Below are 20,380 nucleotides of genomic sequence, written 5' to 3'. Positions count from 1 at the left end.
TTTTATCAATTAATATTTTTCGCATATAATTCGTGTATTTTAGTATATTAAAGCGGATAAACAAGAATATATTAGTTACGTACATGAATGAAAATTCGGGTCAAATTCGGGTTCGAGTTTAAGATTTGATACAGGAAAACATTTATATATAGGACACCAAAGGTTGTCAGGTCTAATTCATACTAGTAGAGATAAAATTTTTAGTTTGGTGCGTGTACTTTTTCATATAACCAGTGAACAAGAAGCATCTACACTCCACCACAAGTTTCTAGTAAATTAAATAGTAACTCCGTGAAATCACATTCCAGATTACAAAATGTTACATCACTTTCTGAGATTGACGTTATATTTGAAGCTCAACTCCAATGACATGATAATAGTTTATCCGAAGAATGTATCCTACAGGAGTTTTAGTTTAATATGACGAGTGAAAGAAGAGGACATATAGGATTGGTTGCAAATTGTGCGCAAGGAATGAAACTGCTGAAGATACGAATACAAGATACTGTATCATCACATAATTGAACAAGCACTGGTATTTTCATCACTGAAGTAAGCACTGGCTTGTCGATCCATTATGGTCGAGTGAGCTGGCTGATGAGAATAACGGTGTTCATGACCATAGTAACCCTGCTCGTAATAGTTGGAGGAGGAGTTATATTCATCCTCGGCTGATGTATGAACCATAGGATGACTCTGATGCTGATACTGATACTGATCATTGTTGTAGTAATGGTCTACGTTTTCAAACTCTGGCTCACCAGGAGCTGGCCATAACTCAGCTTGCCTTCCATTTCTCCTTGCAGTCTTAAGGACCTTCTCTAGATCAGCCCATCCTGTCACAGTTACTTTTTGCATGCCCATATCTATCTCAATATCATCAACTCCTGTAAGATTGAAATTTCAAAAATCCATTACCACAACTTAAAAATAACGTGTCCAATTCTTAAAAAAGAAGAGAAATGATTGAGGCAAACAGTATGCATGTACCCTCTAGCCTCCGAAGAGCTTTCCTGATCTTGTTTTCACATCCAGGACAATCCATGTGCACCATCATCTCAACAGTCTAATACAAAATAGAATTAGAACACAACTTTACCAGCAAAACAGATATTGACATATTTATGTACGCTGTTAGTAAAACGGACACTTTCAAAATATAGACTACTCAAATGCTTCCATTATTCATATGAAATGTTGAAAGACGAATATGAATCATACTGAATGTGATGCGGAATAAGATTACTCTTTAGGACATGATAATGTGAACAACTCCATATGAAACCCTAAGAATCAACAAAATGCACATGCACTAGGAAAACTAGTATACACACTCATAAAGAAAATCTCATTATAAAGATAGAGCAAAAGGAATTACTGTTGACATCTTAGAATCCTCAAACTTAAGCTTTAAGTCACCTAAGGTATTCCAGAAAATTTGTGAATAAAATGGTAAACTCTGCTGCCTTATATATAGGCAATTTCAGCTCTCCTATTATAATTAGACATTGTTTTACAGAGATAAAGGAAAGAGACATCTGAAGGGAAAAAATAAAAAAGAATAACTGATAGGAAACTGGTCCAACCCACTACATGTTTTTTCCAGGAACTTCCGAAAGGTCCCTAAAGCAAAGAAAAAGAACGTCTAAACGCTTAAATTTCATATTGTAATGCTTATAAAATATCTTTCGCATTTCTAGGCTTCTAGCCACCAGATAATAAAATTTCAGCATTCCATGATCTCATGAAGGTGATAGGGTCGGTAAGCATTTGAAAAGAAGAAAGGAGAATAAATTGCTGAGCAACTGACGTGATTATGACAGGTAAGACAAAACTGATGCAATTTTGCTTCTGTCCTGCAAAAATATCAAATACCAACTAACAAAGCATTTTCTATGCAACTTGTGGATAAAAAGAAAAAAACAATAAGTGAAAAGCTCGTGTCCAGAAGTATATACCACGGCATAAAGAATCAGAATACTTGGACATCAGATATGCATTTACACAATCCTGTTGGACTGAATATACTTGAAAATCAATACAAAAGGCCAGTTATGTTTAATATGAAAGAATTTACTTTTGAGCAGAAAAAAACCAGTGTAAATACCTTTTTTAGATAAGAACTTTATCTCTTACGAATGCTGAAGTGTGCAGAAAGAGCACATATATGTTGTATTTAGGTAAAACAGAAGTTAAATTCTGATCATTAACTTAATGATCTTGCATACACCAATCTGTAGAAATTAAAATCTAGTACCGCACATTAAACCAGGAGAGATACATCTTGTTTCAATCTAAATTCCGAACTTGAAATAGCAAAAAAGTGTTCGTTAACCATCTAATATTTTCCAATACCGCATACGAAAAAATTAGAACCAGAATTACTGATTTATGATATATAAGGTCATAGATGAACTATGTAAATGAAAAAGGAATGACATATGTTAAAGTTGGTAACTCGAGAATCAGCAGTGGATCCATGCATATGAATCTACAATAGCCAATAACATCCTGTAGCTTCTATATTCCAATGTGTCACAGTTGATCCCTCTAACTTTTCAATCTCCAAATCCAACAAGTTGTAAATATTCTATAAAAAAAAGAGCAACTAAATATAAGAAAATGTCTTGGATAAGAGTTTAGACCACACTATAAAATAGCGAGTGTAAAGGAGATGGTCCTCGTAGAATTTTTGGGTATCAAATATAAAATATGCAAAATCTTGGTGGATCAAAAGTAGTTGCAGTATTATTATTAAACTAAAAGAAATAACTTTTATAAAAAACGGGACTCCGTATAAACTCATATTCATACAAGAGACGAGATTTTGACATAAAATCATAAATATCTATTGCATAGTACGAGATATGTAACCAATTACAGTAAAAACCCTCTAAAGTGGTATCGTTGGGACTGAAAATAATCATCACTTTAAAAAGGTGATAACATTAGAGGGGTTTATATGTTAATGCTTATTGTCACATGGGACCGAGACCTTTTATCACTATGGAGTATTAATTTAGAGGGTTTCTACTGTACTGCAGGAGTGCAAGTTATATCTATACATAACAATTTTAAAAGTACAAAAATATATATTTTAATCAGTCATGTATAGTAAAATGTCCGATGGTGATAATCACAAGTCTGATTCCTCATAATCAGAACAAATTAAGCTCTTGGTTAAAATGTACAAGCAACATTTTTTTTACTTTGTCTATATCTCTTGTTCTTTGTTTATCTGTAATCGCAGTTTGTAATCAAATGCCAAGACATGTTATAGATTATCCGTGCACACAAGAATAAACATAAAGATCTTAATCACTTTAATGCTTTAATTATATAATATATGGTTTTTAATAGGACATACAATATAATTATAGACTTACATATTACCTCTGTCTATAACAAGTTTCATTACTAAGACTAAGACAAGTAATCTGACTGACGCAGAATCAATGAGCATGGAACATATACATATTTTTAAAACAAAACAACCAGAGAAGTATCTTAACTGGAAACCTCTAAAATGCACTTAAAGATGATTCATTTTTCAATCAGATAGAAACATGATAATTACAGAGGTATAACCAATTCACGTACATAATGTCAAGAAGCATGCAGTGAGCGAATGATGCAATCACGGTTCTGTGTCAATTATTCTATGTTCGTTAAATCAATATAAAAAATTTATAAATAGGCATCGAATAGTGATAATAATGAATCTCCAAATCAAAAAAATAGTACAAATTAATAACTACTGAAAAAAATATGGTAGAAAGAACATCTGAGAACCATTCCGGAAGTCTACCATCGTCGATGATATGATTTCTATTTATATTAATTTCTTCATCCTAATTATAAATCTGAACAAACATGTTTATTAAAGTCACAGAGGCCGTGTAATAACAACTTTTTATAGATACAGATACAATGTTAAATATGTGACAATACAGGGTAATTTTATAGGCCAAATAAAATGGACATAAAACAAATAGATAGACAGATAAATTATAGATAGATGACCTTGACAAGCGCTGGATGGTATCTTCAAAAACTTTACCCTGTAAATGTGCTCAAGGAGTCAAGGTCCATATCAAACTCGCTTTCAGCAACCACGAGCCAGAATCTCCATGTCTTCAGCAGCCTTTTAGCACTCATTCTGCAAAAGTTGCCAGTATTAACGAGTAAACACTATGGATTAATGTGTATGCGCGCATTTACCATAATTAATTGATCAGATGGTATTGACTTAAGATAGCTACTTCAAGGTCCATATCAAACTCGCTTTCAGCAACCACGAGCCAGAATCTCCATGTCTTCAGCAGCCTTTTAGCACTCATTCTGCAAAAGTTGCCAGTATTAACGAGTAAACACTATGGATTAATGTGTATGCGCGCATTTACCATAATTAATTGATCAGATGGTATTGACTTAAGATAGCTACTTCTGTGGTTCTGCCACAAGAACAGTAAAATGGCTGTGCATATTCGTCACAGATAATTAAATCTGTCTCGTAGTTTTTAAAGAGTTGTGTATATTGCAACTAAGGCAAAACAGAATGTATTCTAGACTCTGTCACTTGCATCTGAAACTATAATGAACAAAACTTCTGAATTTTAGCCTTTATGCAATTCTTCTTTTCAAAACTTTCAAACTATATACTGACACTCAAGCTGCTTATCTAAGAACTGGTCAGGGGTGTAATTGTAGTTCTTCCTGGCCAGGCAAGCCTCTTCTTGAAGCTTCTTACGACATCCGTACTAATGAATGTGGCATGTTTCCTAAACCATTAGCCTGTTACAATGTCACTTTTAACCATCCGTACCCTATCCCTTTTTAGTACACTTGTTACCCCGCTTTACAATAGATAAAGTGATATTGAATACTGTAGGCATACCTGGGTACAAGCTTATAAATGGAATTTGTTAGCCTGTGTATTTGAGTATTTCGAATGCTTCATCAGTGTGTGTATATGCTAAATCGTAAGGGTGAGTTGCAGGCAGGGAAGAAAAGGCCACAGGTCCATGGTAAAATATCTATCCAATTGTTCCAAATCTCGAAATTTTGTTCATGTAGAAACTAATCAAGCCCTCTATTACATTTCCTGGGGTCAGAGAGCTCTTATCCTATATTAAATACTTCATGAACTTCATCTTGTTACAGATACCCACCACTCAAACAGAATATTGGGCCATCTAAGTTAGCAGGTATGGAAATGAATATCTCAGGACACACCACAATCCTATTCCCAAGAGGCAAAACCTCAAGAGAGTCACCTCAAAAACCGAAATATCAAATAACTGAGATTGTCATAACACCTTGCAACAAAACCGCTTCCTATAAAAGTTCTTGGTTCATTTTGTAAAAAAAAAACAAAAACCTACCAACTTAATAAACTAATTTCCACAAACCACAAAAATAATACAGCCCAGAAACAAACAATGCAATGACTTAAGAAAAAAGTTTATATAAAATTTATATAAGTACTTGCAATTTTAATTTAGGTGGAATAGTATCTCAGGCACTTTGGAACTACATTATAACCAAAAAAATAAATGTGGATTTAAGATAACATACAAGTAATTTTAGTTATAACTTATAACAACAAACATAAAGAATTTGATACTAATTTTATGAAAATGAAATTGAGGTTCCAACCGAAAACATCCAAGTTGAAGTTTGTAATAAAGTGTGCTCTAAACTTGCTGTCTCCTGCGGCACGAGTAACAAAGGCAACTTGCAAATCAACCTTTCCATCGATGCAGTAGCAGAAATGTGTTGTGTGCCCAAAGTGTAGGAATTGAAATATAAGGAGTGGGATCTAATTGAGATATAACTTGGTTAGAATGGATCCTCTAATTCACTTACTCGGTTTACAGAAAACAATTAACCGCATTCATAAAAATAACCGTCTCAACAAAAGATGATGTATTGTTAGGCGGTAACACTGCTTTGCAACTATAAAAAGAATGCGACAATTGAAGCTTTAATATATTTTCGATTTTTTATTAATCTTTGTTGAACCAATTATTTGGTTTTGCTTTTAGTTTTTCTGTTTAACAATTTATTCGGTTCTCTTTTTTTATAATTTTTGTTCTATTAGACGGTGATTAATGGAGACTAATTATGTTAACAAATCAACTCGACTACAAATTCAATTATTATAATTATTACTTAAAAATTGGTCAAAAATCAGTCTAATTGTTCAAAAATTGGTTTAATTGATAAAAATCGGTCTAATTATTCAAATTCAATAAAATTATAAATCAATTACTCAATGCCCACCCCCTAGATATTTGCATTCTCTTTCCATTTTTTTTATAATTTAAATTTTGCAACCCAAAAAAAATAATACATAAGTTATTTTGCTAAAATAAAATTTTTTATTAGTTTTTACAAATTTATAACAACTTTGATATTTTATTTATATGTTAACTTTTCTCAAAAAAGTAAAGATGTTATAAATTAATTATATTAATTTATTTTAATGTTAATAAATTATATTATTATAAATATAAAATATATTGACTCTTTTTACACTATATTATTAGAAAAATCAAATATCAATATAACAAAGTAGTAATTCATTCCGCTTCTTCAGGATCATTCATTTCCTTTTTGCTCATTTCACATTCTCTATTCCATTCCGTTTCCCGAACCAAACGCCCCGTAAAAATTATTTGAGAAAGTAAGTGCTCATACTTTTGAAATAAATCATTTTTTAGCTATGGTTTTTTTAAAATTTTTTTAAAAGAATTTGCAAAAATACTTATTTAAAAATTTTATTCATAAAATTACAAATTTTCATATTTTTTTTACAAAAATAGACTTATTCTACAATTCGATGCAAGTTCAACTTTTTGCAAATAGGTGCAACAAAAAATAATCCCTAGAAAAAATGATAAAAATTTCTTCCTTTTTAAAATTTGTGATAAAAATATCACTTTTGATAATTTTGACCAAAAAAATTAACGTAAAATACATTTCTAAGTGGAGTATTACTAATACGCTTTTTACAAATGAATATCTTGTGTAAAAAAAAGTTTTCAAGAAAAAATAAAAAAATATAATTTCACATACGCAATCCAGTGATTCCTATCACGATTTTAATAAACCTGATATGCATTTCATTTATGCGTATCTTTTGTTTTATTTTATTTTTAAAACAAATATTTTTTTAATATCTTTTTATAATACTCATTTATCAAATAGGTAACAGTGTTATCCATTTTTCAAATACGCCATTTTGTTATATTTTCTAAAAGAAATATATTTTTTGCCCTCACCCCAATCCCACTACAACCAAGAAAACTCAATACAAAATGCAGAATTTTTGGTAATTTCTCCTTAGCTTTTGAGCGAGAGAATCAGCTGATTTCAGTTATAATTTTAGTGCAATCTAGGGATGACAATTTCGGGTTTTGGGTCGGGTTCTTGTCGGGTTGGATGTACCTGATTTTTTTTTAATCTGATTCGAACCCGACCCGACCCGAAACGGGTTCAAAAATTGTGACACGAATCCGACCTGGTAGGTACCCGAGTAACCTGAAATTGACCTGTTTGACCCGAAATAACTCAAAAATTAGAAAAAATTAAAAAAATTAATTTACATCATTACAAAACTTAAATGTTATGCCAAATTAATATAAAAAATAGAAATATAATAAAACACAATATTACAAATGATTTATAAAATATAACCTACCATTTTTATACATATATACTCATATATATATATATTATTTAAATAAACATGTCGGTTTCGGGTATTTCGGGTCAACCCAAAAATAACCCAATTTTTTCGGGTAAATTTTTACCCAACCCAAACCCGACCCGAAAATCAAAATCCTCAATCATAATTCGTACTTTTGCGGGTTGGGTTCGTGTCGGGTTTCGGGTCGTGTCTGATTTTGCCACCCCAGTGAAATCTAGGGGTGGCAATTTCAAGTTTTGGGTCGGGTTCTTGTCGGGTTGGATGTACCTGATTTTTTTTAGTCTGACCCGAACCCGACCCAACCTGAAACGGGTGCAAAAATTGTGACACGAATCTGACCTGGTAGGTACCCGAGTAACCCGAAATAGACCTGTTTGACCCGAAATAACTCAAAAATTAGAAAAAATTAAAAAAATTAAAATTAAAAAAATTAATTTACATCATTACAAAACTAAAATGTTATGCCAAATTAATATAAAAAATAGATATATAATAAAACACAATATTACAAATGATTTATAAAATATAACCTACCATTTATATACATATATAATATATATATATTAATTATTTAAATAAACATGTCGGTTTCGGGTATTTCGGGTCAACCCGAAAATAACCCGATTTTTTCGAGTAAATTTTTACCCAACCTGAACTGAAAATCAAAATCCTCGATCATAATTCGTACTTTTGCAGGTTGGGTTAGTGTCGGGTTTCGGGTATTGTCTGATTTTGCCACCCCAGTGCAATCCTAAACGGAGCCTCATAAATAAACAATAATAATAGCATTAATAATAATTTGATTATAAGGCTTGCCTTTGGAATATGATTGAAATAGAACCCACTTAGCAGGAAGAAGAAGAAATTTGGCAATTCAACTGTTGTTTACTCCCCTCTGTTGCCGTTGTTGACCAGCCCAGCCCCCTCTTCATTTGAATATCGTATATACAACTTACATGTACATACACACGCACGCACTCACTACATTCATAATACCAGTCTGATTCTCCTGTAAATAAAGGGTCAGTTCTTTGTTATTTTTATTCATTTTTAATTCTCGGGTTTATGATTATTTTATCATTTTTATAAAGTTTGTGACTGTTTGCTCATTTGGGTTTTTGTTTTTATTATTGTGCCGACAAATCTTTCTGTCTATTTCTTGCCTTTTGTTTTAGATTGCTGTTGTTTTCTGACTAGAATGTTTTGTTGTCTTGTTCCTTAGAATCTAGTAGTACTATTTATGTTGTGTACTGCATACATATATTTAATTATTTATATGTATCAACTTCAGTTTAGATTCTTTGAGTATTTATCTGTCTTGGGTTTTTGTCTGATTGGCATCTAACACTTGCAAGTTTGCAAATTTAGGTTTTGTCTAGTTGGGTTTTTGCTGTATTTTGCTGTTGTGAGTTTTTTCTAGTTTGTGGGATTGAAAATTTTCGAAGAGATGATAGGAAAGATTGGGACTTCAGGGACTTATTTTGTGTTGAATACGGGTGCTAAAATTCCGGCTATAGGGCTTGGGACTTGGCAAAGTGGTGGTGATCTTTGTGTTGAAGCCGTAAAGACTGCATTATCTGTCGGGTATCATCATATAGATTGTGCACATCTTTATGGGAATGAGGTTGAAGTCGGGGAAGCGTTAGCTGAAGCTTTTAAAGGTTCAATAAAGAGGGAGGATCTCTTTTTGACTTCTAAATTATATTGTACGTTGAATTCGATTAATAAAATTGAAAAATCTGTTAGAGTTTCGCTTAAGAACCTTGGAGTGTCATATTTGGATCTTTATTTGATGCATTGGCCTGAAAGCTCTGCGTTTGGGGATGCTACTGATCCGCCTGCACATTCCAGCAGTGAGTATAGACAATTTTTGAGTAGACTGAAATCTACATGGAAAGCAATGGAAGATCTAATTCAGTTGGGGTTAGTTCGAGCAATTGGAGTTAGCAATTTCAGTCTGCAGCAGATGGAAGAATTGCTTAAATTCTCCAAAATAGTGCCCGCAGTTAATCAGGTTGGTAGAATGTTCATTTATACACATTTTAATGCATAAATGACATGATTTTCCAATACTTGTTGAATGTATTGAAGCTCCATAAGTGTCTTTCCAGGTCTATTGTGGTTACGATAGCGAGTTAACAACGATTCCAACTTCTTGTCTGTCTCATTATATCATATCGAAAATTAGTCATACAATCATATTCCCAAGCATTCTCATTGGCTACTATTAGAATTTTAGAGGTCAATTAATTTTAAATGTATTCTGATACTGCTTTTCACTGTTCCTGCTAACTACTTTGCAACCCCGTAATACTCTTCTCATTAAAGATTCTTTCACTTATAAATTTTATTCAAACTTTTTAAATGTTAGGAATGTAAGATTCCTTTTTGGATAATATTTGCATCCTGTGTGCATCACGTTGACACAGTGAGAGTAGGTCGGAAGTGAAGAGTCGGAATAGCAGAGTATACAAAGACACACAAGAATATATGTACTAATGACACACATGAATATATGTAATAACTAATAACTAATAATGCATTGATCTTGTTCGGTACGGAATGGCCTTTATTCTCTAACACATTCCACTCTGAATGTTTAGGGTTTAGCTTTTGTTTGTTTGGTGTTTCTTGATATTGTTAACTATACTTTAGTGCTCAGAATAAAAACCTTTACATATCACAATTTACGTTTCTGATTGCCCCATAGATCGAGTTGCATCCTTTTTGGAGGCAAGATGAACTTGTTAAGTTCTGTCAATCAAGAAGTATACATGTATCTGCTCACACACCCTTAGGAGTTCCAAGTTCTAGTCCTGCTCTCTCCGAAAGTGGATCAGGTGAGGAAGATGAACCTGGAACTCCTCGCATTTCTTTTAGAAGGTCGAAATCAGTTCATGGGCCAATGTTGAAATTGTCAGTCGTTGGCGAGATAGCAGATGTGCATAAGAAAACACCAGAGCAGGTACACTTGAAGCTTTTATACCCTAATCATGATGTTTTCTATGCTTTGTTTCAAAATAATATCATCAACTATATTATGCTTTATGTTGGTTCTAGAATTTGAAATTCAGAAATTGTTTTGTTTTTTATTGTACCAAAACTCCCTTTTGACCATTTTTCATTTTAAGAGCAAGATTGCAATTTCTTTCAAAGTCTTGCGTAAAGAATGCTAAAGAGATCTAAAATCCTTCTTAAAGTTAAACTCTTCTGTTGACAGGGAAAATGATGTACACATTTAGAACCGTAGGTCCATGAACATCTCATGATTATTTTCGTAACAGAAAACACGACTTTTTAAGTTGCACTGTGTTAACCTGCAAGGTCGCTAGATATTTAGGCCACATATCTTCATAGCATCATTTTTATTGGGATTAGATTCCAACATAACCATGATAATATTTTTATAAATAAATCATATCGATTTTTAACTTGAAATAGTGAAAGCATGTGATCTGGGACCTGTTATCTTATTTTTAATATAATACATATACTGTAGTTACTTTTGTTAGTTTAAGTCTTTGTTCCCTGGTAATTACTTGGTACTTTAGAGCTGTAAACATTCTCTATCTCTGTATGTTTTCCCATCAAGTGCTTTACTGCTTTCCCTAGTGAAGATATTGGAATCAGAACACAACATTAGTAATACATTCAAACTTTATCATAAATCATAATGTATCAAACTTCTTATTTCAATTACAAGTAGTATCTATGTTGATTGTGCAACAAAAAAGAAAACTGTTCAGGCATATTGAGTTAGGAATTGTATGTTGCTGTTAGGTCCCAATAGTTTGTTAGGGGGGGGGGTTGAATACTAACTATACTGTTTTATCGAATTTCTTCGGATAATGATAATTTAATAACTCCGAAGGCTCTATAGTTTTTCAAGATACTAATCAGAAATCTCTGTATCAAGACTCTGCCCTCCCAATTCGAAGTTTTTTCCTGGAAGTTTCAGAAGAAAATTTGTTATCCGTGAATTCGACCTTAGAAATGATTGATAATGGTCTCTCTTCATCAATAACAACAGACTGAAATCAAGCTTTATTGTAAGTTTACATATACAATAGTGATATTTGAAGAACAAATTGATGCGGAATAAAATGAAACAAGATTCAAGTTGAATATAACTTGTATTAAACTTGATAGGTTGACAAATACAGTACAGATTACAAGGATTTAATCTCAAACTAATTAGAACAAATCTAGAATAAATTCGACATGAACATTTTTTTTTTGTAATAAAAAGATCAAATGCTAAAAAGCAGTTTGAGACTAGAACTATGGACTTTGATCCGCTAGATAGTTTCACAAGTACAAGCTAATTTATTTGAAAATGAATGTTAGCTTTAATGTTGTTTTTTCGATCACTTTTTGCTTATGAATTTTTTTATGATTTGTTGTTGACCTTTTGAACTTATATATCTGCCTTTGTAGTAGAAAAATTGTCGGAAAGACTTTCATTATAGCTGAAAAGACTGTCCTTTAACTTGCCATAACTATCGGTAAGACTATCTGTATTTGCTACAAAGACAATCAGTAAGACTAGCACAGATAGTCTTGCTAATTCATTTTGATTGTCTTTTAACCAATTTTCATAGTCTTTTAATCATTTAAACATCCTTGAATTAATTATAATAATTCCAAATTAATTAATCTTTTAAATAATTTAGGGAATACAATAGTTCTGATTGGATTAATTTATTTTCATAAATCAATTAATTGATTTAAACTAATTAATAGAGAATTAAAATAACTTCTTGACAGCAATACCATTTCTGAAAATCACCAAAGATAATGAAGAAATTCCTCCAAATAAATGTCGACACTCGATGTACTGTCTGGTTCATGAGTGACTAACTTTAGTGACGGTTTTTCATGTCTTGACTTTGAGGCTGTGGTTCTTTTCAATTTTAATCCCTTTTTCCTTGTTCTGCATATGTATATGATCTGTATGCCACGTTGTAGAGATCTTTGTCACTTAAGTAATTCAACTTCCTTTATTATTGCATCGAGGCTTGATCAATTAAATGAACTTCTTCCAATATAGCAATTCTTCAAGACTGTAGACTGGTATTTAATTCTTCTTTTTTTGACAAATAATACTCTCTGAGATCCCTGTGACAGTTGATCTAATATTTACTTATTACATTCTTGTTTAAATTGAGTTGTATCGGCGGCGTAATTAAATAGGCTGTATCATATGCCTTTGAGTTGCCAAATTGAGATGTCCAATTGTCTTCGAAATCAGATTTCCTCTCTTTAATGAGCTAGAATTGTATTCATGTTACGAAGTTAAAGAACCTAATGTTTGATTGTTCCTTCTCCATGTCCCTCCCTATTGAGGATCTTTGGTTTATGGCAGTGACCTTTCTTTGGGCTTTATATGTTTCAGATCAGAAGACACATTTTTTACATCTATTTGTGTAGCCACTTTTAGTTTGGGTAAAATTGATTAAACAGAGTAAATTCTGCAGCAATTAAGTTTACTATACAAGGGTTGTTGTCTCAGCTAGTTTAGGATAAAAAGCGTCCTTTATTACACAAGTATGTCTACTAATATTTGTTGGTCCAGCATGGTAGTTTTTGTAAACAGAAAAATATTTTGCACAACTTGGCATTTAGGTAGTGATTAGAACTACAATTATCTGGAAAAAATTGGAAGCAAGTTACAGTAAAATATCATTTGATTGTGAGTTTCAAAATCTCTTATATGGCTGGGCTTTTTTCCCAACATCTTCTGTCTCTGTTAGATTCATTCATATAAGCCATCTTTTTAATTGTTATAGCTTCAGAAAACTGATGCTTTTGCAATTGAAACTTTACTGAATATCTTATGCATCAAACTGTCCAATAGTATATGTCAATGCATATGAAGACACAAGTCTGGTTCTTTAAATGTTCTTCACATCATTCAAAGTAGCTGTGACATCTCCTACAATAGATTGTTTATTTGATGAAGGCCTCCAATTAGGTTTTGATTACTAAAGGTTTGTACTTTGTATTGTCCCTAATATATATCTTTCATGAACTCACATTTTGTTATAATTTATCTTTTTTTAGATTATACTGAAGTGGGGTCTTCAAAGAGGGACAAGTGTACTGCCATGTAGCGTAAAGCCTGATCGCATAAGAAAAAACATAGACATTTTCAGCTGGTCATTGTCGGATAGTGAATGGAATCGCCTGAATCAGATAGAGCCGCAGATATGCTTATTTGGAAATGGCCCGATGACTAGCTTTTCGGACAGTGCATTTGTTCATGGTAGTGGCCCACTTCAAGCCGTAAATGAGATGGAAGATGACGCAGAATCCAATTCCTGAAGATTAGCTCTATATCTATGCTCTGCAATTGTAGTTTACAAACATATTGATGTCATTTTGGTTGATATGTTTGTTTGTATGCTTTTTTCATACCACGAATGCTGGTACAAAGGAACATTGTATACTGGAAACTTAATTTGTGAAAATGTTTATCCATCAATTGTGAAACTCATCTATGATATGACAGAAACAAAACTTAAATCCAACTTAATTATCAACACGATTTGATACAGAGACAAAACATAAATTGGTTCGGACACTATTTAAAGTGTTCCTTTAATCTTGAACTTAAAATCACGCCAAATTGACATATTTACGGATGAAAGTCAAATTAATATGTCAACACAAAATTGACATGCTTACGGATGTAAGTTGATTTTATCTATTTACATTTTTTTCTAAATTGTGATTTACTATTCTCCTCTGCATATTTTCCTTTTTGAAATTTTAAGATTATATTAAAAATAAAAATTGCGTTCCTTGTGGCTAGAGCCGGCCAAATGAGCGGGTTCGAACCGCTCATTTGGGACCGGCTCGTATCGAAACCGGAGAAAATTCGGACCGAACCGGGCCGGTTTAAACCCGCCCAACTCGCTAAACTGTACGAACCGAGTACGAATTTCATTTTAATAACCCGGGACCGCACGAGCCCGCACGGACCAGGCAGCCCGCACAGCCGCAAGAGCCCGCGGGTTGTTTTGTTTAGTAGAGTACACATTTGTTTAGTTGTTTTATTTCTCTCTGTAATTCATATACATAATCTTTGTTTTTATTCATTTGTAATATTTTTAAATTCATAAAATTTATATGAGGTGTCATCTTCTTTCAACCCAAAAAATTAAAATAATAAAATTATTATTTTACCAAATAAAAAAATTGAAGTAATTATGAAATATGAAATATATTATTTAACAGAAAAATTTAAAAACACAAAGTCCGAATTATTTGCTATGCTGAACAGCGGGACAACAGAAAAATTAAAGAAAAATAAAAAAACACAAATATTGGTAATTAATTATTTTCAATATACAGCCTACACTAACGCTACACTCCTACACTAACACTACACTCCTGTCATGTGTGACTGTGTATCCTGACTAAAAATATATTAATACTTATAATATATTATCAAGTAGCAGAATGGAAAAGAAGTCTAGCGGTGCAGAGCATGCAGTCCGAGCCCAGTAAATCGCACGAGCCCGCGGGTTTCGTACACGGTTATTCGCCTGGACGATCACAACTTCGGTTTCTTCAACTCAAGCCCGGCCCGAGCCCGGTTCGCTCATTAACAGGCCGGTTCAGTGTTATGTTTCCGAGTGCCCAACCCATGTGCGGCCCGGCCCGACACGCACGGACCGCACAAGTGGCCAGCTCTACTTGTGGCTTGTGCCAAACTCCCCTACCAAAACAATGGATCGCAGCCTAATACTACTTCAGTTTGGTACTTAATCACTGATCAAGAATCAATGATTCTTGATTTTACCTATATTTATACAGTAATTCGAAGTCAAATGTTATGCCCGCTTTCGGCCATGGGCCCTAAACAGGTCCCTATAGGTGCATTGAGAAGCTGGGCTCTCGTGTGTGGGCTAGAACCATGGATTAATAAGACTTGGGCTAGCACATGTGGGCTGGGCTCACGTGACCACATGTGAACTGGGCTCATGACAAGTGAGTTGGGCTCTCATATGCGAGCTGGGCTCACATTTGCCATCTGGACTCTCATATGCGAGGTGGGCTTAGGTGTCCACACGCGAGGTGCGCTCAGATGACTTCACGCGAGCTGGGCTCAGATGATAGCACGCGAGGTGGGCTCAGATGACTTCACGCGGGCTGGGCTCGGTTGCCCACACGCGAGCTGGGCTCGGTTGCCCACACGCGGGCTGGGCTCAGGTGCCCACACGCGGGCTGGGCCCATGAGCCCACATCTTATGAAATCAAAGTTAACATTGTATTTATTGGTTAAAAAGGAAGGCGGTGCGGGCCGAGGCCGCCAGGCCGGCCCGCATTAGAGGACTTTGTGTTCGACATGGAAAGTGGCTCATAGATGACTGAGTTGCTCGTAAATTTCGGGGCCGACACGGGTTATTGCTATAATTATGGGAAGAAATACGGAGATGCCGTGAGATTATAGGAAGCGTGTGGAGCCGGTCGAGATTTACGTGACTAATTGGTTGAAGGCCTGACTTTATCGTGGGCTTGGGCTGCACGGGCTGAAGAGTCCTAACCCTAGCCTACGTGACTTGTTCCCCAAGAACTACGTGAGGCTTGATCCCTATAAATAGGGTACGTAGGCACTTGTATGAGGGATGAGTCGACACTTGACAGAGAATAACAAACCCTATTCTTTCTTAAGGAGTCCACATACAAGCTCAACCACCACCAAACAACCTTCCTCCGCCCTTGAACACCGTCTTTGATCTTTGTTCCACCCATTAACCTCCACAACACTGTTATACGAAATTCTCCCTATAACATTTGGCGCTAGAAGGAGGGCTAGGAGGTTCATCTTAGGGAGAAAGATGACCAAAGAAAGCAAGCAAGCGGCGACACCAGGGAATGGAGGCAAGAAGAAGGACCTTACTTTTGAACACACGCCCCCAGAGAATCAGGCGCCACCTCCACCAATTGCAACCGTGGACGGGCAGGCTGTGATAACGTATCTCGAAGGGCTGGCCGATCAGATGAATCAGATCAACGCCCGAATGTCAAAGGTAGAAAGAAGCTCGGTCCGGAACGCCAAGCGTAAGGCGCGCCGCCTCAAGGTCTCACAGCGTAGCTGGAAGGGCAAAGGCCCTCAGAAGAAGCTGATCAACGATTTTGATGACGTGGCAACCGAGACCAAGCAGAAGAAAGAAACATCGCGCGAAAAGGAAGATATACCCCGAGGCCATGATGAGCGGGGCAGCCAGATCTTTACGAGATCGGGGCAGAAGCCAGCTTCATCTGAGGCAAGGTCAACTAGCGTGCTAGACCGAGTGGGTAAAAAACTAAGCGAGCATGACATCATGCTCAAATTGGAGAATTGTAAGAAGGAGAGAGAAGAGAAAGAGCCCGTGGATCAGAGAGGCTCGAAAAGGGAACGTGCAGCGACCCCTCCGGAAAGACGTCAACGCACCTCGCCCAGGAGGGAGGAGCGACGTAGACGCAGAGACAACCGTGAAGAGGAGTCGCAGGCGCGAGCTGGAGGAGGGGGACGCCACGAACGACCTCAGGGCTCACACCATTCGAGTAATACGGGTGGTGACAGAGAAGGAGAAGTTATTAGAGTAAGGGACCTGAGAAGGATCTTAGATGAGATGGAGCGAGAGAAGAGAGGGCCCCCTGCATCGGCTGCCCCCTCTCCGTTTACGGCTGCTATCCGATCATCCCCCCTACCTCGGGTATTTAGGCACAACCCCGACCTTCTATTCAACGGCGAAGCCGACCCGGCGGAGTACCTTATACAATTTAACACCGAGATGGAAGTCTATCAGGTGCCAGAGATGACCCGCTGCAGACTCTCCGCGGCATCACTCAGAGGTAGTGCCCAACAATGGTTCTCTAAGTTGGGACCGGCTAGCATAAGAACGTGGAGGCAATTGGAGGACTTGTTCGTCAGACAATTTCAGTCGACCCTCCACTATTCGCCTCCTGTGGCCACGTTAGCCAACATCAAGCAAAGGGAGGGGGAGCCCTTGGCAGAATACTTTCGTCGGTTTAACGCCGAGGTCCCCAAGGTGAGAGGAGCCAGTGAGGAGACCATCAAAAATTTCTTGATAGCAGGGCTGAAAGAAGGATCGAAATTTTGGAAGAACCTCCAAGCGAGTGAGCCGAGGACCTTGGCCGAGTTCTATGAGCAAGCCGAACCCTTCAAGAGGGTAGAGAAATCGATGAGAGAACTGAAAATCAGCGAAAGCTATCAAGACAAGAGGGACCGATCCTTAAGCCCTGACGAGAGGAGGAAGACGTATCGGCGTAGTTCGAGCCCGAAAAAGTCTGCCCGTGGCAAAGAGACCACTAAAGATTCAGGAAGGCCTTATACAAGCAAATGGCAGACACACACCCCTCTGGTAGCCTCTATCGACCACATATATGCTACATATGTAGGGAAGGGGGTATTCAGGAAGGCAACTCCTCTCACATAATACAATAAAAGAGACACTTCGAAGTATTGTGCGTACCATGAGGCCACCGGACACGATACAGCTGATTGTAGACAACTAAAGGATGAGATTGAGACTTTGATTAGACAAGGGAAGCTTACGGAGTGGGTTGTCAAGGACGTTCGAAGACACAGGACGGATTATCATACCGTCCCTCCTCCACCCCCAGAAGACAAAGAAAGGGTCCCTCGGGCTGGTAGTATTCATATTATTCTAGGCGGGTCTCACATTGGTGGAGACAGCCGGAAGGCGATGGACAGATATGCCCGGGAAGTAAAGGACAAGCCACTCACCAACGTCAATCATCTAAGCCAAAGGCCCCCGGAGCTCTTTGAAAGGGAGGCCGATGATATCGTGTTTTAGGAGAACGATGCAAAATGGGTGCATTACCCTCATACCGATGCCCTAGTCATAAAAATGAAGATTGGGACGGTGAATGTTCACCGAGCAATGGTGGACACCGGGAGCTCGGCTGATGTTTTGACTTATGATGCCTACAAAAAACTGAGATTATTGGATAGAGAATTAACCTCAACAGGTGGGCACCTGTATGGGTTCACGGGAAACTCGATCGGAGTGAAAGGGACAATTCGGCTCCCGGTGACCATAGGAGAGGTGCCTCATGTGGCCACCCAGATCGCTATGTTTACAGTTGTAGACCAGCCTTGTGCCTACAATATTATAGTGGGCAGACCCCTTATGAGGGCGATGAGGATGGTGACCTCGATCCATCATATGACGATAAAATTCCCAACCCCCACGGGGGTAGGCATCTTGAAGAGTTGTCAATACGAATCCAGGGTCTGCTACAACCAGGCACTCAAGGCGGCCGAGTCAAGAAGTGCCTCAAGGGAGATAGCTGAAGCAGGTGAGTGCGACGTCCCCATGAAAGAGGAAGAGAGCAGGAAAAGAACACGTCCCGAGGGCCACGAGACTTGTAATTTGATCTCAATTGAGGAGTTGCCCGAGAACTACTTCGAGCACATGGGAATTCACGTGGAACCACGTCCAGGGGCCTTGCTAATAGAAGCCTCTCAGCCCATCATGTTGATACAGGAGGGGATTGTAGAGGAAGCAAGTGATGAAGAAGAGAGCCCAGAATAAATCGCTGCAAGACTTAGGAGAAGGAAGTGGGCACACAAAGAAACAACAATCACTAGGGACCTGCCCGACGGAATCACTCACACTGTAACTGCAACCTCTGAACGCTTGATAAATCCGGCCCGAGCTCACCAGACCGAGCTCAAGGATGCGGAAGGTTTGACAATCACGGGAATGGGAAAATCTAGCGAGGCTCTCGCAGATTTAGACCCGAGAATGCCCCCAATGGTCGAGAGGGCTGGGGCCGCAGAGGACACAATCCCGATCTTGGTAGACCCAAATGATCCCTCCAAGGTACTCAGAATAGGCTCTAACCTAAATCCTAACTTGAGAGAGGATCTAGCCCGCTTCCTAAGGGAGAATTTGGATGTCTTTGCATGGTCACACTCTGATATGATAGGGATTGACCCAAATGTCATGTGCCACCGGCTCAACTTGGACCCGAAAAAGAAGGGGGTTAGGCAAAAGAGACGGCCGATTAGTGGAGAGAGGGCAGAGGCCCTCAGAGAAGAAGTGGATAGATTAATGGAGGCAGGACTTGTGAGAGAGGCCTTCTACCCCGTGTGGCTGGCCAACCCCGTGCTTGTCAAGAAGCCCAATGGCAAGTGGAGGACATGTGTAGACTTCACCGACCTGAACAAAGCCTGCCCGAAGGACAGCTTTCCTCTACCCCGAATCGACCAGCTGGTTGATTCCACGGCTGGGCACGCATTGCTTAGTTTTATGGATGCTTATTCGGGATATAACCAAATCCCCATGTATGGGCCAGATCAGGAGCACACCTCCTTTATTACTGATCGGGGCCTTTACTGTTACATCGGGATGCCCTTCGGGCTCCTTAATGCGGGGGCAACCTATCAGAGGCTGGTGAATAAGATGTTCAAACATCAATTGGGGAAGACTATGGAGGCCTATGTAGATGACATGCTGGTGAAGTCGAAAGAAGTGAGGGATCATGTCCGCCACCTGGCAGAAATGTTCCAGATCCTAAGGGAGTACAGAATGAAGCTCAACCCCCAGAAATGTGTGTTTGGGGTTGAATCGGGGAAGTTTTTGAGATTTATTGTCAACCATAGAGGCATTGAGGCCAATCCAG

General features: G+C 37.3%; 2 protein-coding genes across 4 annotated transcripts; one reads left to right on the top strand and one right to left on the bottom strand.

Annotated features, from left to right (window-relative positions):
* Window positions 1–245: 245 nt before the first annotated feature.
* On the bottom strand, window positions 246–5,917 carry LOC141724833 (heavy metal-associated isoprenylated plant protein 28-like). 2 transcript variants are annotated; one of them, XM_074527120.1, is made up of 6 exons: window positions 4,898–5,390; window positions 4,222–4,341; window positions 4,061–4,159; window positions 1,379–2,590; window positions 991–1,066; window positions 246–887 (listed from the first exon to the last, which is right to left on the bottom strand). In XM_074527120.1, exons 4-6 carry the CDS (start codon window positions 1,385–1,387, stop codon window positions 514–516), a joined length of 459 nt encoding a protein of 152 aa, XP_074383221.1. In that variant the 5' UTR covers window positions 1,388–2,590; window positions 4,061–4,159; window positions 4,222–4,341; window positions 4,898–5,390; the 3' UTR covers window positions 246–513. The 2 variants fall into 2 exon arrangements, 1 of the variants encoding a protein (XP_074383221.1); XR_012576908.1 differs by lacking the exons at window positions 1,379–2,590; window positions 4,898–5,390 and adding an exon at window positions 5,659–5,917 and having other exon boundaries at window positions 825–887; window positions 4,024–4,159.
* A 2,607-nt stretch (window positions 5,918–8,524) lies between these two features.
* LOC141724832 (aldo-keto reductase family 4 member C10-like) lies at window positions 8,525–14,198 on the top strand. Of its 2 annotated transcripts, XM_074527118.1 has the most exons (4): window positions 8,525–8,736; window positions 9,083–9,728; window positions 10,425–10,679; window positions 13,778–14,198. In XM_074527118.1, the coding sequence occupies exons 2-4, from the start codon at window positions 9,162–9,164 to the stop codon at window positions 14,036–14,038; spliced, it is 1,083 nt and encodes a 360-aa protein (XP_074383219.1). In that variant the 5' UTR covers window positions 8,525–8,736; window positions 9,083–9,161; the 3' UTR covers window positions 14,039–14,198. The 2 variants fall into 2 exon arrangements, with proteins under 2 accessions (XP_074383219.1, XP_074383220.1); XM_074527119.1 differs by lacking the exon at window positions 8,525–8,736 and having other exon boundaries at window positions 8,752–9,728.
* Window positions 14,199–20,380: the final 6,182 nt, after the last annotated feature.

The sequence above is a fragment of the Apium graveolens genome, chromosome 5 (genome assembly GCF_009905375.1).
Source record: "Apium graveolens cultivar Ventura chromosome 5, ASM990537v1, whole genome shotgun sequence".
NCBI classification, from domain to species: Eukaryota; Viridiplantae; Streptophyta; class Magnoliopsida; order Apiales; family Apiaceae; genus Apium; species Apium graveolens.
The sequence above is the reverse complement of the archived record's forward strand: the minus strand, read 5'-3'. Positions and strand labels throughout refer to the sequence as shown.